This window comes from Poecilia mexicana, unplaced genomic scaffold, assembly GCF_051168715.1.
Source record: "Poecilia mexicana isolate PSO_F unplaced genomic scaffold, ASM5116871v1 scaffold_22, whole genome shotgun sequence".
NCBI classification, from domain to species: domain Eukaryota; kingdom Metazoa; phylum Chordata; class Actinopteri; order Cyprinodontiformes; family Poeciliidae; genus Poecilia; species Poecilia mexicana.
Genome location: NW_028263391.1, coordinates 8,339,752 through 8,355,005, shown reverse-complemented (window position 1 = coordinate 8,355,005; position 15,254 = coordinate 8,339,752). Strand labels below are relative to the sequence as shown.

The 15,254-nt window shown below is 40.6% G+C and overlaps 1 protein-coding gene across 2 annotated transcripts in view; it reads left to right on the top strand.

Moving 5' to 3' along the window:
* The window catches only part of palm1b (paralemmin 1b), a 31,318-nt gene extending 19,179 nt beyond the window's left edge, over nucleotides 1-12,139 (top strand). Inside the window, exons 4-7 of one of the 2 annotated variants that reach the window (XM_088002328.1) lie at nucleotides 6,007-6,122; nucleotides 6,257-6,324; nucleotides 6,497-6,872; nucleotides 9,754-12,139. In XM_088002328.1, the coding sequence (XP_087858454.1) occupies nucleotides 6,007-6,122; nucleotides 6,257-6,324; nucleotides 6,497-6,867 (555 nt within the window). In that variant the 3' untranslated portion in view covers nucleotides 6,868-6,872; nucleotides 9,754-12,139. Of the gene's footprint in view, nucleotides 1-6,006; nucleotides 6,123-6,256; nucleotides 6,325-6,496 lie in introns of both variants that reach the window. The other variant, XM_014986874.2, reaches the window with a different exon arrangement.
* Nucleotides 12,140-15,254: the final 3,115 nt, after the last annotated feature.

Genomic DNA, 15,254 nt, shown 5'->3' with positions numbered 1-15,254 from the left:
TTTTTTTTTTTTTTTTTTTTGGAGTCATGCTCTGTGTGTGAGCGCTGCTATACACCCACACAACAACATTAAACTCTCCAATGTTGCAGCCCAACACAGTGAGATACTCCCTCACCGCCGCTGTCACGGAATGTTCAGAATGGACCGCAGATAACGCCATCAGCTCCTCCACATGCTGTTTATGCACGCGCGCGCACACACACACACACACACACACTTATTATATCTAAACTAAGGCTATCGTCAGTGTATGTGTCAGCGCTATCGAAGCTTATTTCGTCCTGGGACAGTTCAGCAGCTCAAAGATGGGAGCAAAAGGTTGAGGTTCGTGTGCGCCTGTGCGGGCGTTTGGTGTTTGTAAAAAGTAATCGTGACCTGCGCCGTTACCCCTGCGCTCTCTCACTTTTTCTATTTTCAGAGTAAACCATTGTGAGGGTGTAGCTGTACATGCGTGCGCTTGTTTCTGTGTGCATGCCTCATAATGAGAAAAAAAACACAAAAGAAAACACAGAACCTCCAGACAATGCAGTGAGCTTTGGCAAAGGAAACAGATTTTTGTCCCACTCCCAGCAACAGGAAACTGTTCTTACACCCACCGCACCCCCGTTTTCGTCTCACACGCAGACTCTCACGCACACGCCGACACAAACAGGCGTAAAGGGGATAAGGGGGAAGTGTAATCACACTGAGGAGCAGCATGGGAAGACTCTTTCTGCACTGTGTGTCTCTTTTTTTGTGCACAGGCAGCATTGATATGGAAAAGGGAAAAATTACCTCATTCAACAAACTAACTAGTTAGTGTAACACCCCCATGATTAATCACTTTACTAATCTAACATCATACATACAGGGACGCATTTCTTGCAGTGAAGATGAAATTCTAAGACGGTGAAAAAACATTAGATTAATGCTGATGTTAAGCATTCGATTTTTGTCAAAATAAATCTTGATTTTCACCAGCTGAAGCCGTTATTGGGAATATGTCATGTTCTAGACGAACATAACCTTATAAAAAGTGCACACAATGAGATATCTTTACTAGATTTACAACTAATGCTGGTTCATGTAGAATTAAAGAAGAAAGGGAAAGCATTAAGAAAAATATTTCCTGTTTTAATAGGGCAACTTCTCTCTGTACAAGGCAGCATGTTTCTAAATTTCACTTATTAAAACTTACTAAGATTCATCCTGTCCTGGTTATTCTACATAAAGATACGATGAAGTGCTAAAATGTTTTCCCTAAAATGCACCATTCTTAGTTTTTTACTTATCGCCATGTTGAAAATAACAGTGAAAGGTTCAGATACAACATGGGCAGTCAACACATCATTTTGGTACTTTATGAAAAAGTCAAACATATATCCATCCATTTATGCATCATCTAATAGCCCTTTTTCTTCCAGGGTTGTGGGGAGGTCAGACTGGATGAAACAGGCTGACTCTTTTGAAATGGGCTTGTGCTAGAAAGCTTCCCAATTTCTCCACGTTTTCCCTCAGAAGAGTTGTCAAATATTCAGCCAGTTGTTTGCCAGGAACCAACCGTCAGGTATTGCAACAAGGTGGAGGTAATTGGGAACAACAGTAGCATAAAATCGCAGGGAGGCGCACAGTGGGCATAGATCACCGGCTTTCTGCAGAGTCAATAGCTGAAGCCTCCCAAACTTTAGGAACAGTGCGTACAGAGCTTTTGTGGGATGGGTTTCAGTGGCCGGACAGCTGCTTCCAAGCATTGCGCCACCAAAGTAAAGTACCACATGTAGTGATGTAACAGAGTAGTGGAGACGTGTTCTCTGGCGAGAAAAAGTTACACCTCTCTGTTTGGAAGATATGAGGAACATATGAGGGTTTGGCAGCTGTCCGGAAAACAGCTTTTCTCTGACTCCACTGTGTAAGTTTGGCGCAGAAGAGAGTCGGTGTGCCGGGTTGTTGTTCAGGAGCGGTGCTCAGTTCCTTTAATTGCAATGAAAGAAACTCTTAATGTTGTAGCACTCCAAGACATTTTGGTCGATTTCACGCTCTTCAGTCTGTGGGAACAGTTTCAGGACGGCAGGGCAAAGCAACGTTCCTAAATTTGTGAATGGGTGAGTTTGCTTTTGATGTACTTGACTGACCAGCACAAGGCAGGCTGCACAAGATTGCAAGCTGGATCTTCAGGTCCAACATCAGTGTCTGACCTCAGCAATGTACATCTGGAAGAGCTATCAAAAATTCCCCAAAGCACACTTTCAAACTTTGTAAACTCCCTTCCCAGAAGAGTTGAAGCTGTTGCAATTGCAAAGGGTGGGCCAACAGTAATTTAAACCCTGTGGATTAGGAATGGGACGTCACTAAAGTCAATGTGGCCCAATACTTTTGAGACTTGTACGCTGTTTACTTTCAGACGTATACTGAAAAAGTTCTAAAACAGTTTCACACATTTCACTGAACTCATATTAAATGGAACGACAGACTTCGTTTCGGTAAATTTGGGTGGCGAAAGACATAAAATGACTCCCGAAGCGAGGCTCTCCTGTCTACAGCTGCTCGTTTCATTTGGATGCGCACACCGGCCTGACGCGCGTCTGCCTGTGTGCACCCTGTGTCCCAGTTCCGCCCTTTGTCTGCTACGTTAGCAGCTTTTACTGCGAGGAACAATGGAACGAGACGTAGCTTCAGCACTCCGGCTTTACGACTTTTTCACACAGCCTGGTGTGTGTGTGTGTGTGTGTGTGTGTGTGTGTGTGTGTGTGTGTGTGTGTGTGTGTGTGTGTGTGTGTGTGTGTGTGTGTGTGTGTGTGTGTGTGTGTGTGTGTCTGTGCGCGCGCGCGCGTGGGTATGCATGAGTGAGCCAGCTAAGTGATGTCAGGCGTTAGAGTAGTAGGGTGTGGCGAGAGAACAAAACTAGAGACAGCGAGAGAGAGAGAGATGGAGGGTGGGGTTGAGTAGGGGGTTGGATTCAGTGCCCAGGAGACCATGCAGGGCCGGGGAATGAGGAGTGTTGAATTACACCGTGAGACTGTGTGCTGTAAAGCTCTGGGGCAGCTGAGTGTCTGAACCTGGATTACACAGTGGAGAAAGTGAGACAGAGAAACTAACAGGTTGAAAGGAGCAGGAGGCTAACCAAAATATTTCCAACTTCATCCAGGTTGACTGGACTTTTTACGCCTCCGGGAGAGAAACGGGCCGGGGTCAAGTCAGAGAGGAAACAGTGAAGGGGAAAAAATAAAATAAAATAAATAAATAGGGGAAGTTTAGTGTTGAAATTCACGTTGCATCATTGCAGAAGAATTCACACCGAGCTTACAAAAGAGAAAGCTTTTTTCATTTAGCAACACTGTCCTTTGTTTTTCAGTTTTATTGCTATTATTTTTTTTTCTTTTTTTGTGTCTGATCTAACAGCTGCAAGCAAGGCACTGTTATATTTACCTCAAAGCATGTCAAGTATTTGCTTTGATATGAGCTTCTCCACATGAGGGTGTTGTCAGGATAAGAATACCTGGTTAGAAACCGGGGGGGGGGTAGAAATGAGCGCAGGGCGGACAGTTGAACAAGCAAGAGTTGGTCGTAAATAAAGTGTAAGAATAAAGCTGGTTTGTTTTCACTCCACTGACCCAGCTGCTTTTCCAGTCCCATGCTCAGTTAAGTTTATTAGCAGAATTGCATGTTCGATGCTGGCAGCCTCCGTCCAATATGGCCAGGCGCCACATTTTCTCAAACTGGCAAGGCTGTTTGGTTGCAGCTCAAGAGTTCGACTGAATCCCCCCGAGTGGCACCAGTCAGCAGACGAATCGGACAGAGAAGAATCTGGTCTTAGATTAACTAAGGGGCTTGTTGCTGTGTCTCGGTGAAAGCGACACTAATCCCACCTGTACTAAAAGGCTCACAGGCTCGTCTGACGGCAACGGTGTGAGTCACTCAGGTGCTCGTGACAAGCACACGATGCAGCGCCCTGCGAAAGTAACTCATACCTCGTTCACATTTTCACATATTGTATCGCATTCACAAACTCCAACGTGTTTTATTTGTGTGAGTTTCTGCGACATACCAACACAAAGTAACGTGGAATTTGCTTACAATAACAGCTGCAAGTGAGTTTTGCTCTTCTGGAGACAATAAAAACAGTTTCTGACTCGAGCTGAGTCAGAATGTACGGGACAGGGAAGTAAACGTTAATTTTCAAGCCTTGGCCAGATCCCGATTGAATTTAAAGCTGGGCTTTAACTAGCTCATTTTAACAAGTAAAATTTGCTCCAATCTAAATTGTGTGTTTAAGAGTTGTTGCACTGTGGGTCTTGCTCAAGGATTTTTGTGTATTTAGCTCCATTTGTCTTCCCATCAACTCTGACCTGCTTCCAAAAAAAAACCCCATCTTGTAACTAAAAGCATCCAGTCGTTTAAAGACGAGCAAAATTCTTGGGCACAATCCTCATCAGGTTATCTTTATTAGATTATGCCGATTAGCATATATCTCCCATCAGACACACGCTTTAGTAAGATACCATCTCGCTCTGAGCACACGGGCAGACTACGGAGCTGCTTCTGCCGTCTCTTCTTTGCAGTAGATCAGACTCTCTCTCCAATCCCACATCACCCCTTTATAAGTCACACCGGTTCCGGGTTTATGACTAGACTTCAAGGTTGACCGGGGGCGTAAAATTGCTGAATTGACTTAAGACCCCTCCATTCCGGGATCTTTTAGTTTGCGAAGCATAATAAACGCGTGTAGAAACTCCAAATGGTTGTTAGTTACTTTTCTGCCGCATATACTGTTTTTGCATGTAGGTCATTATGGTCTCATCTAAACGGAGCACCGTCCTCCATGTCTTTGCTGTGTCCCCTAGATGGCTCGCTGCAAACTGCAAACAGGCCAGATTTTTTTTTTATAGTGTATGTCTAATAGTTGTCCTGTGAACAGATTCCTCCACCTGAGCTGTGGACCTCTGCACCTCATCTAGAGCTACCACTGGGGTTCTGTTGGTTGCTTCTCCAAATAATGCTTCCCTCACCCTGCTTGTAAATGTAGGACAATGTCTTAGTAGGTGTGTGGTTCTCTCCATTGTCGGACAACTGAAGTAACTAAGTAAGTAAATACAGTTTGTTTTTCTAGCATTCTTGATGGATAGAAGAGTGCAATATTTTTACAGTAGCACAAAGTTAAAATGCCATAAAAATGATGAAAATAACAGACATAAATTACTCAAAAAAATGGTCGAAAACAACCAATAATACAGACTAAACACAATAAAGTACAGAAAACAATCAAATTGAATCTCTAGCTGTATGCTTGTCTGACTAAAAGCGCTTTCAGCTGCTTTTTATGTAAAACAATATTGCTTGCGCAGCAAATTAATAGAGGAAGTGCATTCTGAAGTCCAACACAAGTCCAAGAGCAGGAGTACTGTTCCGGTACTTCAGAAAAATACTGGGGAGTTTGGCTCTATAAGAATTGAAAAAGTGGAAGAAAAATGTTAAATTAATTGTGAAAATGACTGACAACCTGTTCAAGCTTGAGATATTGCCTCACATCGTAAGCCGTTAAACGTCACAACTTTATCCCTGACCCATCTGCTGCGTTTCTTGGTCTTCAGGTCGCCGTTTGTTCACGACTGCTCCCTAAAAACCCCTGAGGCTCAGTATACATCCAGCTTCACAGAACAGCTGGATGTATACTGAGATTAAAATACACACTGGTGGATGCTGTTCACCAAGTAGCTGACTTCTGAAAACAACTGGTTGCACTGGAAATCATTTAGAAGTGTCAGACTGTCCTGACAAAAAAAGTTAGACGATTATCGGCTTCATTTTGTTCATTTTACCACATAAAAATCACATAAAAATACAAATTGTTCCTTGTTTAGAGGTATCTTTTTGAGGGGGTTTCCAGATACAAAAAAAAAAAATAAAAAATCTAGTCAAGAACGCCAAGCCATCAAGGGCAGATAGGGATTCTCCATTATTCTTTTTATAATGTCATCGTTAAACACACGTACACACAATCACATTTCACTGTTTTGTGTTTCCTTGCAGTCAAAGTCACTGAGGGAGCGCTGGTTGCTAGATGGCGCTCCAGCAGAAGAGGAGACACAAAGGCGTCTTCAGGAGGACGAGATGAAGACCAAGCTTCTGGAACAGGTCATCCTCAGGTGAGCATCTGTTTGAAACAAACAAAAAAAATTTGAAAATTGAAAAACAAAAAGTGAAGTTTGGCTTGGAGTGAAAGTATTAAAAGCAAACGCTTGTGATTTTTTTTGCGTGTGTGTTTGTGTTTCTGAGCCAGGCTGGAGCAAGAAATTGAAGAGCTGGAGACAGGCGTGCCAGCTAATAAAGGTGTGGCCAAAGAAAATGGTGAGTTCTGGTGTCCATGGCAACACAGCTGCAACACTTGACAGGAAGAGAAAGCCACCTAATAATAGCTCCACAGATTACTAAAACAGTATATCCTTGTCTCTCTCCACCTTATCCTGATCACCTTCTCACCTCATTTGTCCTCTCGCCAATGCTCTGGCGCTCCCTGTAGGTGAGAACGGAGTAGTGCAGACCTCCGGCCAGACCCCGAAGAGAGAGGTGACGGGGGTCGAAGCCAAGCTGCTGGGCCCCAGCCCTGACCAAGCCAGCGAGGACAACCCAGTGACCCTGGTGTTCATGGGCTACAAGACCGTCGAGGACGAGAAGGAGACGCACACGGCCCTGGGCATGGAGGGCGTGGACGGCAACGTGAAGGCCGAGTTCGTGGTGATCGACGACGGCGAGGGGAAGGCGGCGGACGCGGCCACGGAGGAGCAGGCCCCGCCCAACGGCAGCATGGCGGAGAAAGAGAAGGCCAACGGAGGCGGAGAGGAGGGAGAGAAGGAGAAGAAACAGACCTGCAAATGCTGCACGGTCATGTGAGATATGTGCGTTTATCTGTGTGCGTGTGTGTGTGTGCGTGTGCGTGTGCGTGTGTGTGTGTGTGTGTATGTATGTTTGCGTGAGACTGACTGTGTATGGGTGAGTACACACACCTGCACCTGTGCGAGGAACCGTGTGCCATTGCATGAGTCCATATTTGCAAACGTATGTAGCTTTTTGTGTTTGTGTGTGGAAGTGTGTGTCAGGACTGATTTACAGCTACACAGTCAACATCCCAACAACGAGAGCCGACTCGAGCTCCAGCTCCAAGAACCACGAAGACTCATAAGTACACTTACTCTGTATACTTTCTCTGTATTTGACTTTTGATTTCTATTGATATTTTTCTATTTTTCTGTCTTGACCTTTATATCGTAGCCTACTAAGTGTGTTTCTCCTTATTATGAGGCTGTGTACTGTACGTTCATTGTTCTTATTGTTTTAAAAGAGAAAAAAAAATGTATTAGCTCTCTGGATTGTACTGCAGCCCAACTGGGAAAATTTCCGGGAAAAAAAAAATCCAAAACAACAAAACTATGAAGGACACAGATACTTAAATATATATATGTACAGATATATATATATATATATATATATATATATATATATATATATATATATATCTGTGTAGGCCTACCAACTATTTATCAGTCAATTTCATATTGCAATATTGTCTAAGACATTATTTTGAATAGTATTTTAATATATTGATATGAAATTATGTTTTATACAATGTATTTATTGCTTTGGTTCTCTGTGTCACCCTTCCACCACCACCTGCATGTTGAGGCTTGTGGGCGCCACCGGATGAACACTCATTAACAAGTGTCTGTGCTTTTCTTAGAGTCGTGCGTGCTCATATCTTTAGTCACACAAGTCGTCCTGTCAGTAATGGTGAATTATTATAAATGCAGTGTTCGAGTAACGCATTATGTCTAAAGGCAAATATACGGCAAAGAGGCACATAGAGTCACCGGTCGTGTTGCGGGGTCACTTTTAGTTTAACACTAGATTGTAGGGCACGGCAGACGCACCACGGAGGTCACCGCTTTCATGTTTTCTGTTGTGAGAGACGTGGATATAAGTTTAAGATGTTTTAGGTGATTGGCACCAGTACGCTGTTGCTGGAAAAGCTTAAAGTGTGGGCCACATTAATTGGCAGATTAGGATGGAAAAATTTTTTTTTTTTTTTTTTTTTACACTGCCTAAACAGGCCACAATGTTTCTTTGATCTTTTAGGGTAAAGTCGCGTTGTTTGACTTTTAATATCGTAATAAATTGGGACCACAAACTCGTAGCGAGCTTTACTCGTAACCCACTCATCTAAACTCGGCTTAATTGAGCCAGCTCAGAACAGACTAAAACAAGTTTCTAGACCAACAAAATGGAAAACAGTTGATCCAAATATGTAGGAAATTGTCTTTGACAAGGCAAAGGTGAGAGGCACTTTTCACTCTACGAGAAAATCTGACTTCTTTTAGAGTCGCCAATAAAATATCTAACACATAGTTTATCATAAGCTCACAGTTACAAATCATGGCTTAAACTTTGAGCGCCACTGCTCTAGATCTTCCAGAATCCTCTTCTCATCATTCAGCCCACAGGATTTGGCTCTGGAGACTGAGATGTTGTCTCAGGAACCATTTCTGTGTTGATATTTGTCATGTTTAAAGATTCATTTAGGACTCGTTTTGATCTTCCTGGTGGGAGCCCAGCAGATTTTTTACTTAGAAACCTCCTGGGATTTCACAGAGTTCATGATTTCGTGCGCTCTTACGAGGTTCCTGAGGCCTTTCTGAGGACACACATGCCCACAGCATCACACTCCCTCCACCGTACTTGATGGTGGGCATGACATTTTTATTTTCACACATTCATGCTTAGTATAAAACAGAGCCCAACCCTTGGCTGCTTTTCGCCACCCACCAAGGACTACTGACTCTGTGTCACATCATATTTATCCCCCAGAAACAGAAAATTACTATTCAGATGTTCCTAAAAACCTAGAATCTGATTCAAAAACGAATAAAGTATTTTTATTTTACATTCTTCAGCAATATTTGCTTTAAATTGATTATCACTACCAATTAATGTTTCTAAAATCCAACAATCTCATAACAGGGAATATACTTGCAAATCAAGAAATGGGTTCAAATTAAAGATTGGAGTTGTATATAATATATATATATATATATATATATATATATATATATATATATATATATATATATATATATATATATATATATATATGTGAGATTATGTTACTGCAATAAAAGATGGGTTTATTTTAGAGCTCTTAAAACATTTTTACTAGGTGTACCAATAAATGTGTCCTACACTGTAAGCAATTCTGTTCTCTCAACAGTAGAATCAATGTAAATCTAAATAAGGTAGCACTGCATGAAGCCTTGCAGCTTTGTTTATCTCACCGTCTTTATTACTATATGCTGTCATTGTTCACATGAATGTAAACCCAGGGGTTAAATTGGGATTTTGTTCACTTTTTAATGAGGAAAAGGCAAAGCTGTTCAGCTCTCATTACTAAATATTAATTAAAAAAAAGCTTTTTGTTGTTTCATGAACCAAATAAAACCTAAATATACTGTAATTTCCCTGTGTGGTTTTCAATTTTTGTTTTGTGTTTTTTTTTTTTTTTTTTGCTCACTCCCAGTTTAACCCCTGACTACTTTTTAAAAGACAAAACTGCAAATAGTCACACTTGTTTCAAAAAAAAAAATGGAAAAGGCTCTCATTCTTCAAATGTCAAGAATCTTTGATCTGATCTGCCTTAAAACTCAATTTAGTGAATGAGATTGTGTCTTTCACGTGTATACACGGTCGATGCTCTCGAGCAAAATGTCAACTTGGCAATTTTTTTTTTAGGAGTGCAAGCTGAAAGCCCGAAAGGCCTGCTCCCAGTTCTGACCCTGGTTTGTTTGGCTGACATGACATTATGGATGGTCTGAGTCAGTGATGCAACACAAACGGTCTTCTGCTCACCCACATCTTTCATACACTGTTCTCCTTCATCGTCACTGTCAAACTTGTAGCTGCAAAACCCTCAATGCTTGGATATCTGCGTCTTGGAGGGCGGGGAGGGAATTGACAAAAAACAACAACAAATAAATGAATAAATAACTCTCTGATGCTGGTGCTATGCTGCAAAGCTCCTCAATCGCCAACTTTTGTTGTTCAAACCCGTTTCCTCTTTCGTACTCAAACTGCTGGTAGGGCAGATTCGGCTGCCCTCCTGAGGATCTTCTGCTACCTTCAGTGCCAGATGCAAGTCCTGCCTGCGTTTTTCCACCTGTGAAACGATCCCTTCGTACATTCCAAAGGGAGGTCAGCAGGTCTGGACGAATACATTACAGTCTATGCGTTCCATATGTACACTTCCACACCAACTGTACAACAGCATTTCATATATACTCATGTACATGTTTTTATTTTTTTTTTTCTTTCTTTCTTTCTTTTTGGCCTTTTTGCAAGGCCTGCTTATTGAATTTGATGTTTGTATTTAAGAAGAAAAAAAAGACATCTGTGTATTGTTGGTGCCTTGTCAGGTTTGTTTGGCTGAACTTTTTTTAGACAGGTTTTTTCTCGCTCTGCTTCATGTGACCAACGACCCACTGGAAACACTGCCTTTCTACTCTGCAGGAGCGCTCCGTGAGAATACGGTGCCTTGCACTTGTATTGAGATTTTCCGCATTTTTGTCACGTTACGACCACAAACTTCAATCTATTTTATCTGAGAGGCCAACACAGATTGGCACGTAAGTGAAGCGGGTGGCGAAGGATGCCTGGTTTTCAGATTTTTCCCTACTTTTAAAAGTAAAAGGTGTGGTGTGCTTTCCAATGTTTTTTCCGGAACCATTGGCTACCATTTAATGGTATACCTGCCTTGCATATTTTCACATTTACAAAATAGCTCAAATTCGATGGAGAGAATCATGGCGTAATCGGTTTTCAAGCCTTACCACAGTTTCAAGATTGAATTGGGGTCTGGACTTTGACCGGACCGACTTAAATAAGTGCATTAAAGTTCTAGATTAATGTTTATGGCTAACTTTTTTTGTGCCTGGTGAAGATGGTATTTCCACGGCGTGAAGCTGTCACGTTTCGTGGTCAGGTGTAGTGTTTGGTCCACGTGATTAACGCACTTTCTTCCACATTATTTCTGTGCCCCCAGCGTGACTTTAAATGGGACTTCTTTTGACTTTCTTCTTGCCAATCTGCCACAAAGACCAGGTCTACTAGAGCTACTGTGGATCCCTTGACTGATTCTGTGATTAACTGTCTCCTTGCCATCATAGTGTAGGTGGATGGACATTTCTTGGTAGCTTTCCAGTTGTCAAACTCGTTCAGATGATTGACTGGACAGAGTTCTGTGAGATGTTTGAAGCTTGGGATATTGTTTTATAACCTAACTCTACTTTAAACTTTTCCACAAATTTACCTTTGACCTGTCTGCTCCGTTCCTTGATCTGCCTGATGTTGTTTGATCAATAATGTTCTCTGACAAACCTGAGGCCTTCACAGAACGACTGTATTTAGACTGAAATTAAATAACAGACAGACAGCTGGTTGCACTAGATTATATTTAGAGGTATCGGAGAAAAAGGGGGCTGATTGAAACATTTTGAAAACTCAAATCTTTCTTCCATTTCCAAGCTAAATGGAACTTTGGTGTTGATGTGGCACAAATGGTCTAAATAAAATGCAGTGAACTTTGTGGTTATAAAATGACAAAATACTAAAAGTATAAGGCGTACGAATACTTTGCAAAGTAGCTACGAGAGCCCAACACTTTTTGACAATTTTAGATACCTGCACCTTCGTTGGCAGGTAATATGCAGACTAATGTTGGTGTCTTCAAAAAACTTTATATTCTTCATTTACTCTTTTTATTATTATTATTATTATTATTATTATTATTAAACCTATTTTGTTTCTTGGGATTTTTGTTGTTGCATCATCCAAAGTTAAACATTTTTGAGTGGATGCAAACTTTATAGAAAAGATTTAACTGGCAACCTATGTGTGTATAAAGCGTATACACATGTATATTATGTGTCTATATGCATACATAGAAAATAAATGTAAATTTTGGTGGGCTGAAGGTTTGCTTAGTTGTGGGGTCTCTGGCGTAGCACAGCCACAGCAAAAGTATATATATTGAAAAATAAATTTGTGCTGAACAAATGCCTGTTCATCTATTATGTGATCATCTAGATGTCCTGTCTTGAATAAAAACTACTGTTTGACAACATCAAGTCGAATACATTCGAGTGTAATTAAGCAGCTACAGAACAGAGGAGTCAGCTGTAACGAGTAAGGATTTTGAATTTTATATCTAATAAAAATGCAAGATAATCATGATATATTGTAGTTGTGATTTGAGACAGACCTTATGGGGCAAATTCTTAGATTTTTGCCCTCCCCACGCTGCTGTCTTAATATTTTGTAAAGTGCAGTGCCCAAATCAACCCACTAGGCGGCATGCCTGCACCATGTTATCAGCGATTCAACTTGCATTGTAGTAAAATGCGCTATGACCAGTGTGGGCAAGGTAAGAGAGATGGAGGGTTAATTAGGGGGACGATGAGAGGGGCTGCACTAAACAGCGTATTCATCATAGAGAGGGCAGATATACACTACTTCCCAAAACAAATGTAATTATATGGCTGCATTACACAGAAGTGGCACATTCAATAAATAGCTATTTAAAAACCCTCTTGAGTCCAACACGAGTACAATACATTTAGTGTAGCAGCACCTTCTCTGCGATGTAGTGGAACACTGCAACATTCAAGAGGAATGATGTACAATAACAAAGCCATTAATATGATAGCCGATAATGCTTTAAAAAAAAAGTGAGACCAGACCCCGGGAATATTGAACCTTAAGGAAAAATAAAAAGGCTGGAATACATTCAATAGGAGAACGCAAACAGAGGAATGGAGCACATAAATCAATGCAATTAGCTTCACAAAGGGTAGCAAAATCTAATTGCTGCCGTGATATCAGTTACAGTAAATTACCTTTCCTCAGCAACTGGTTTGTTAGGGCAGGAACAGAAACATAATGCAATAAAACAATCAGAGTCATTAAAAACTGCATGCAGACCACAGCAGTGCAACAGTGTTACAAGACCAGCTGCTGACAGCATAAGGAAAACCTCACAGTTCACCTGCTACACCACAAACAGGCTACATCTGGTCACACAAGTCAGGATGTGACCAGATGTAGACTGCTGCCAGTTCCCAAGATACATATGTTATGATTTTGTAACTTGGGGAAAAAAAGGAAAAAAAAACAACAACTTGAAATGCTGATGTTGCATTTACCAGTGATGGCTGTTGCAGGAGGACAGCGTCATAGGCAAGCCTAGCCAATCACAATGCAGGAAATTATCTAAAGTCATCAGCTGGAAAAAGTTTGCTCCAAATGCAGCTATTAAAATACTCTCCCTGTTCTCAGCAGATAGCATCAAGCGCTAACTCCCACATTGAGTCATGTTTATCCCCGTAGATACGCAGAAAACTAAGAAAAAAACTTTTTCAAGGCACAGCGGACAGATAGGTCTTTTCTTTTTATCTGGCACTGGTATGACCTATTTCTATTGCCACTCTGGGGGCAGCTGCCCATATGTCCCGTTCCAACAACAGCTACTTCAGCAGTGCCAACAAGCTTGGACTGAATTAGCATTTATCGCTAATTCAGAGAATAACTTCATGAATTAGTGATAAATTAGCATTTATCGCTAATTCAGCCTCAAAAGAGAATTAGCATAGAGAACGTATTGAGATTGGACGGTATTAAAAAGCCAAAAGCAACTGACTGAGACTAGACATTACTCTGCCAGTAGCATAAAATAAAACATTTGCAATCATCACATTTCTAGCTATACTCTTAATACATAAGAGGAGAAGAAGTAATCCTAAAATGGATCCTTGAGGAACATCACAAGTTACGGTAAGTGAACTGGGTGTGAAACTCTGTTTCTACACAGAACTGTGTGAGAAAGATAATTATTAAATGAGCAAAAACCATGATTAGAAAAGCCAATGCTGCCAAGTCTCTATTTCAGTGATGTAGGTTCTGCATTGTCAAATGCTTTTGGTAAATTAATAAAAAAGAAATAGGTAGTATATTGGGAGACACTATCACAGTGCATTTACTGATACTTGTTGATTTCTATAGTAGTACAATTCTGTAAGCAATCTATCAGATAATGTACAAACAATTCACAATTTCACATCACTGCACCTTGTAATGCATTGCTGTGTTATTATTATTAGTAGTAATATTATTTCACATTTTTTATGTTAACACTATAAAAGTAATAAGTGATTTCTGAGTGTTATTTTACAGACCAACACAAAGTGGTGTACAGCTTTAAAATGGAAGGAAAAGCAGACTCTGAATTGTTTTTGTTTTTGTTTTTTTCCAAAGATGGCAATCTTATTTAGTTCCATCCATCTTCCCATAAACTCTGTATGTGACCTACAGTGAACAGGACCTGTTCTGGGGTTTTTTTTTTTCTCCAACAATGGTTGTCTTCTTCTCACTTTCCTATAAAGACCAGATTTGTAAAAAGTCTGCTTTCCTATCAACACATTTCCCCAACTGAGCTGTGGATCTCTGCAACCCATCCAGATCTTTCTCTCAGTAATGCTATCCGATAAAGGAACATCCACGTCTTGGTAGGTTTATAGTTGAGCATTAGTTGAACATTTCCATTTTTGGATGTTGGATTAAACTTTGTGCTGTAAGATTTTTTTTTTCTTTTTAAAGCTTGGGATATTGTTGTACTACCTAAGCTTGCATAACATTATTCTTAAACTGCCTGCCATGTTCCTTGGGCTTCATGAAGTCATTCACTAATATTCATTAACAACCTTCTTAGGTCTTCACAGAACAGATGAACTCTATTTACTAATTACAAGACTTCTAGAGGAAAATAGGCTAAATGAAAAATACCACACTTTTTAGATTATTCTGTAAAGAACATAATTTTCTTTCCACTTTCCACTTTAATACTCTGAATTTTGTGGGTGGAACATTACAGAATGTTGTTTTAAAACTTTGCAAAGCATGGTAATTGTACAGTCACATTTGAGTCCTCAATATCTCATACTCACTTGGAATCTAGGACTATTGCTGTTGTTTTTTCCAGTTTTGAAAATATGCTTAAATATGTCTATGCTTCTGTATTTCTCATGTTTAAGTCATTAAAACAAAACAAAACATAACAAAAAAAACAAGCTCAGTCATGACCTGACACTGTGTTCACTCAACACCCCCTTGCTCCCCACCCAAACTGGTGCTGTTCCTCACTCACAGTGTCATGTAATCCTTCTTGAATAGTTCAACCCCTCTGT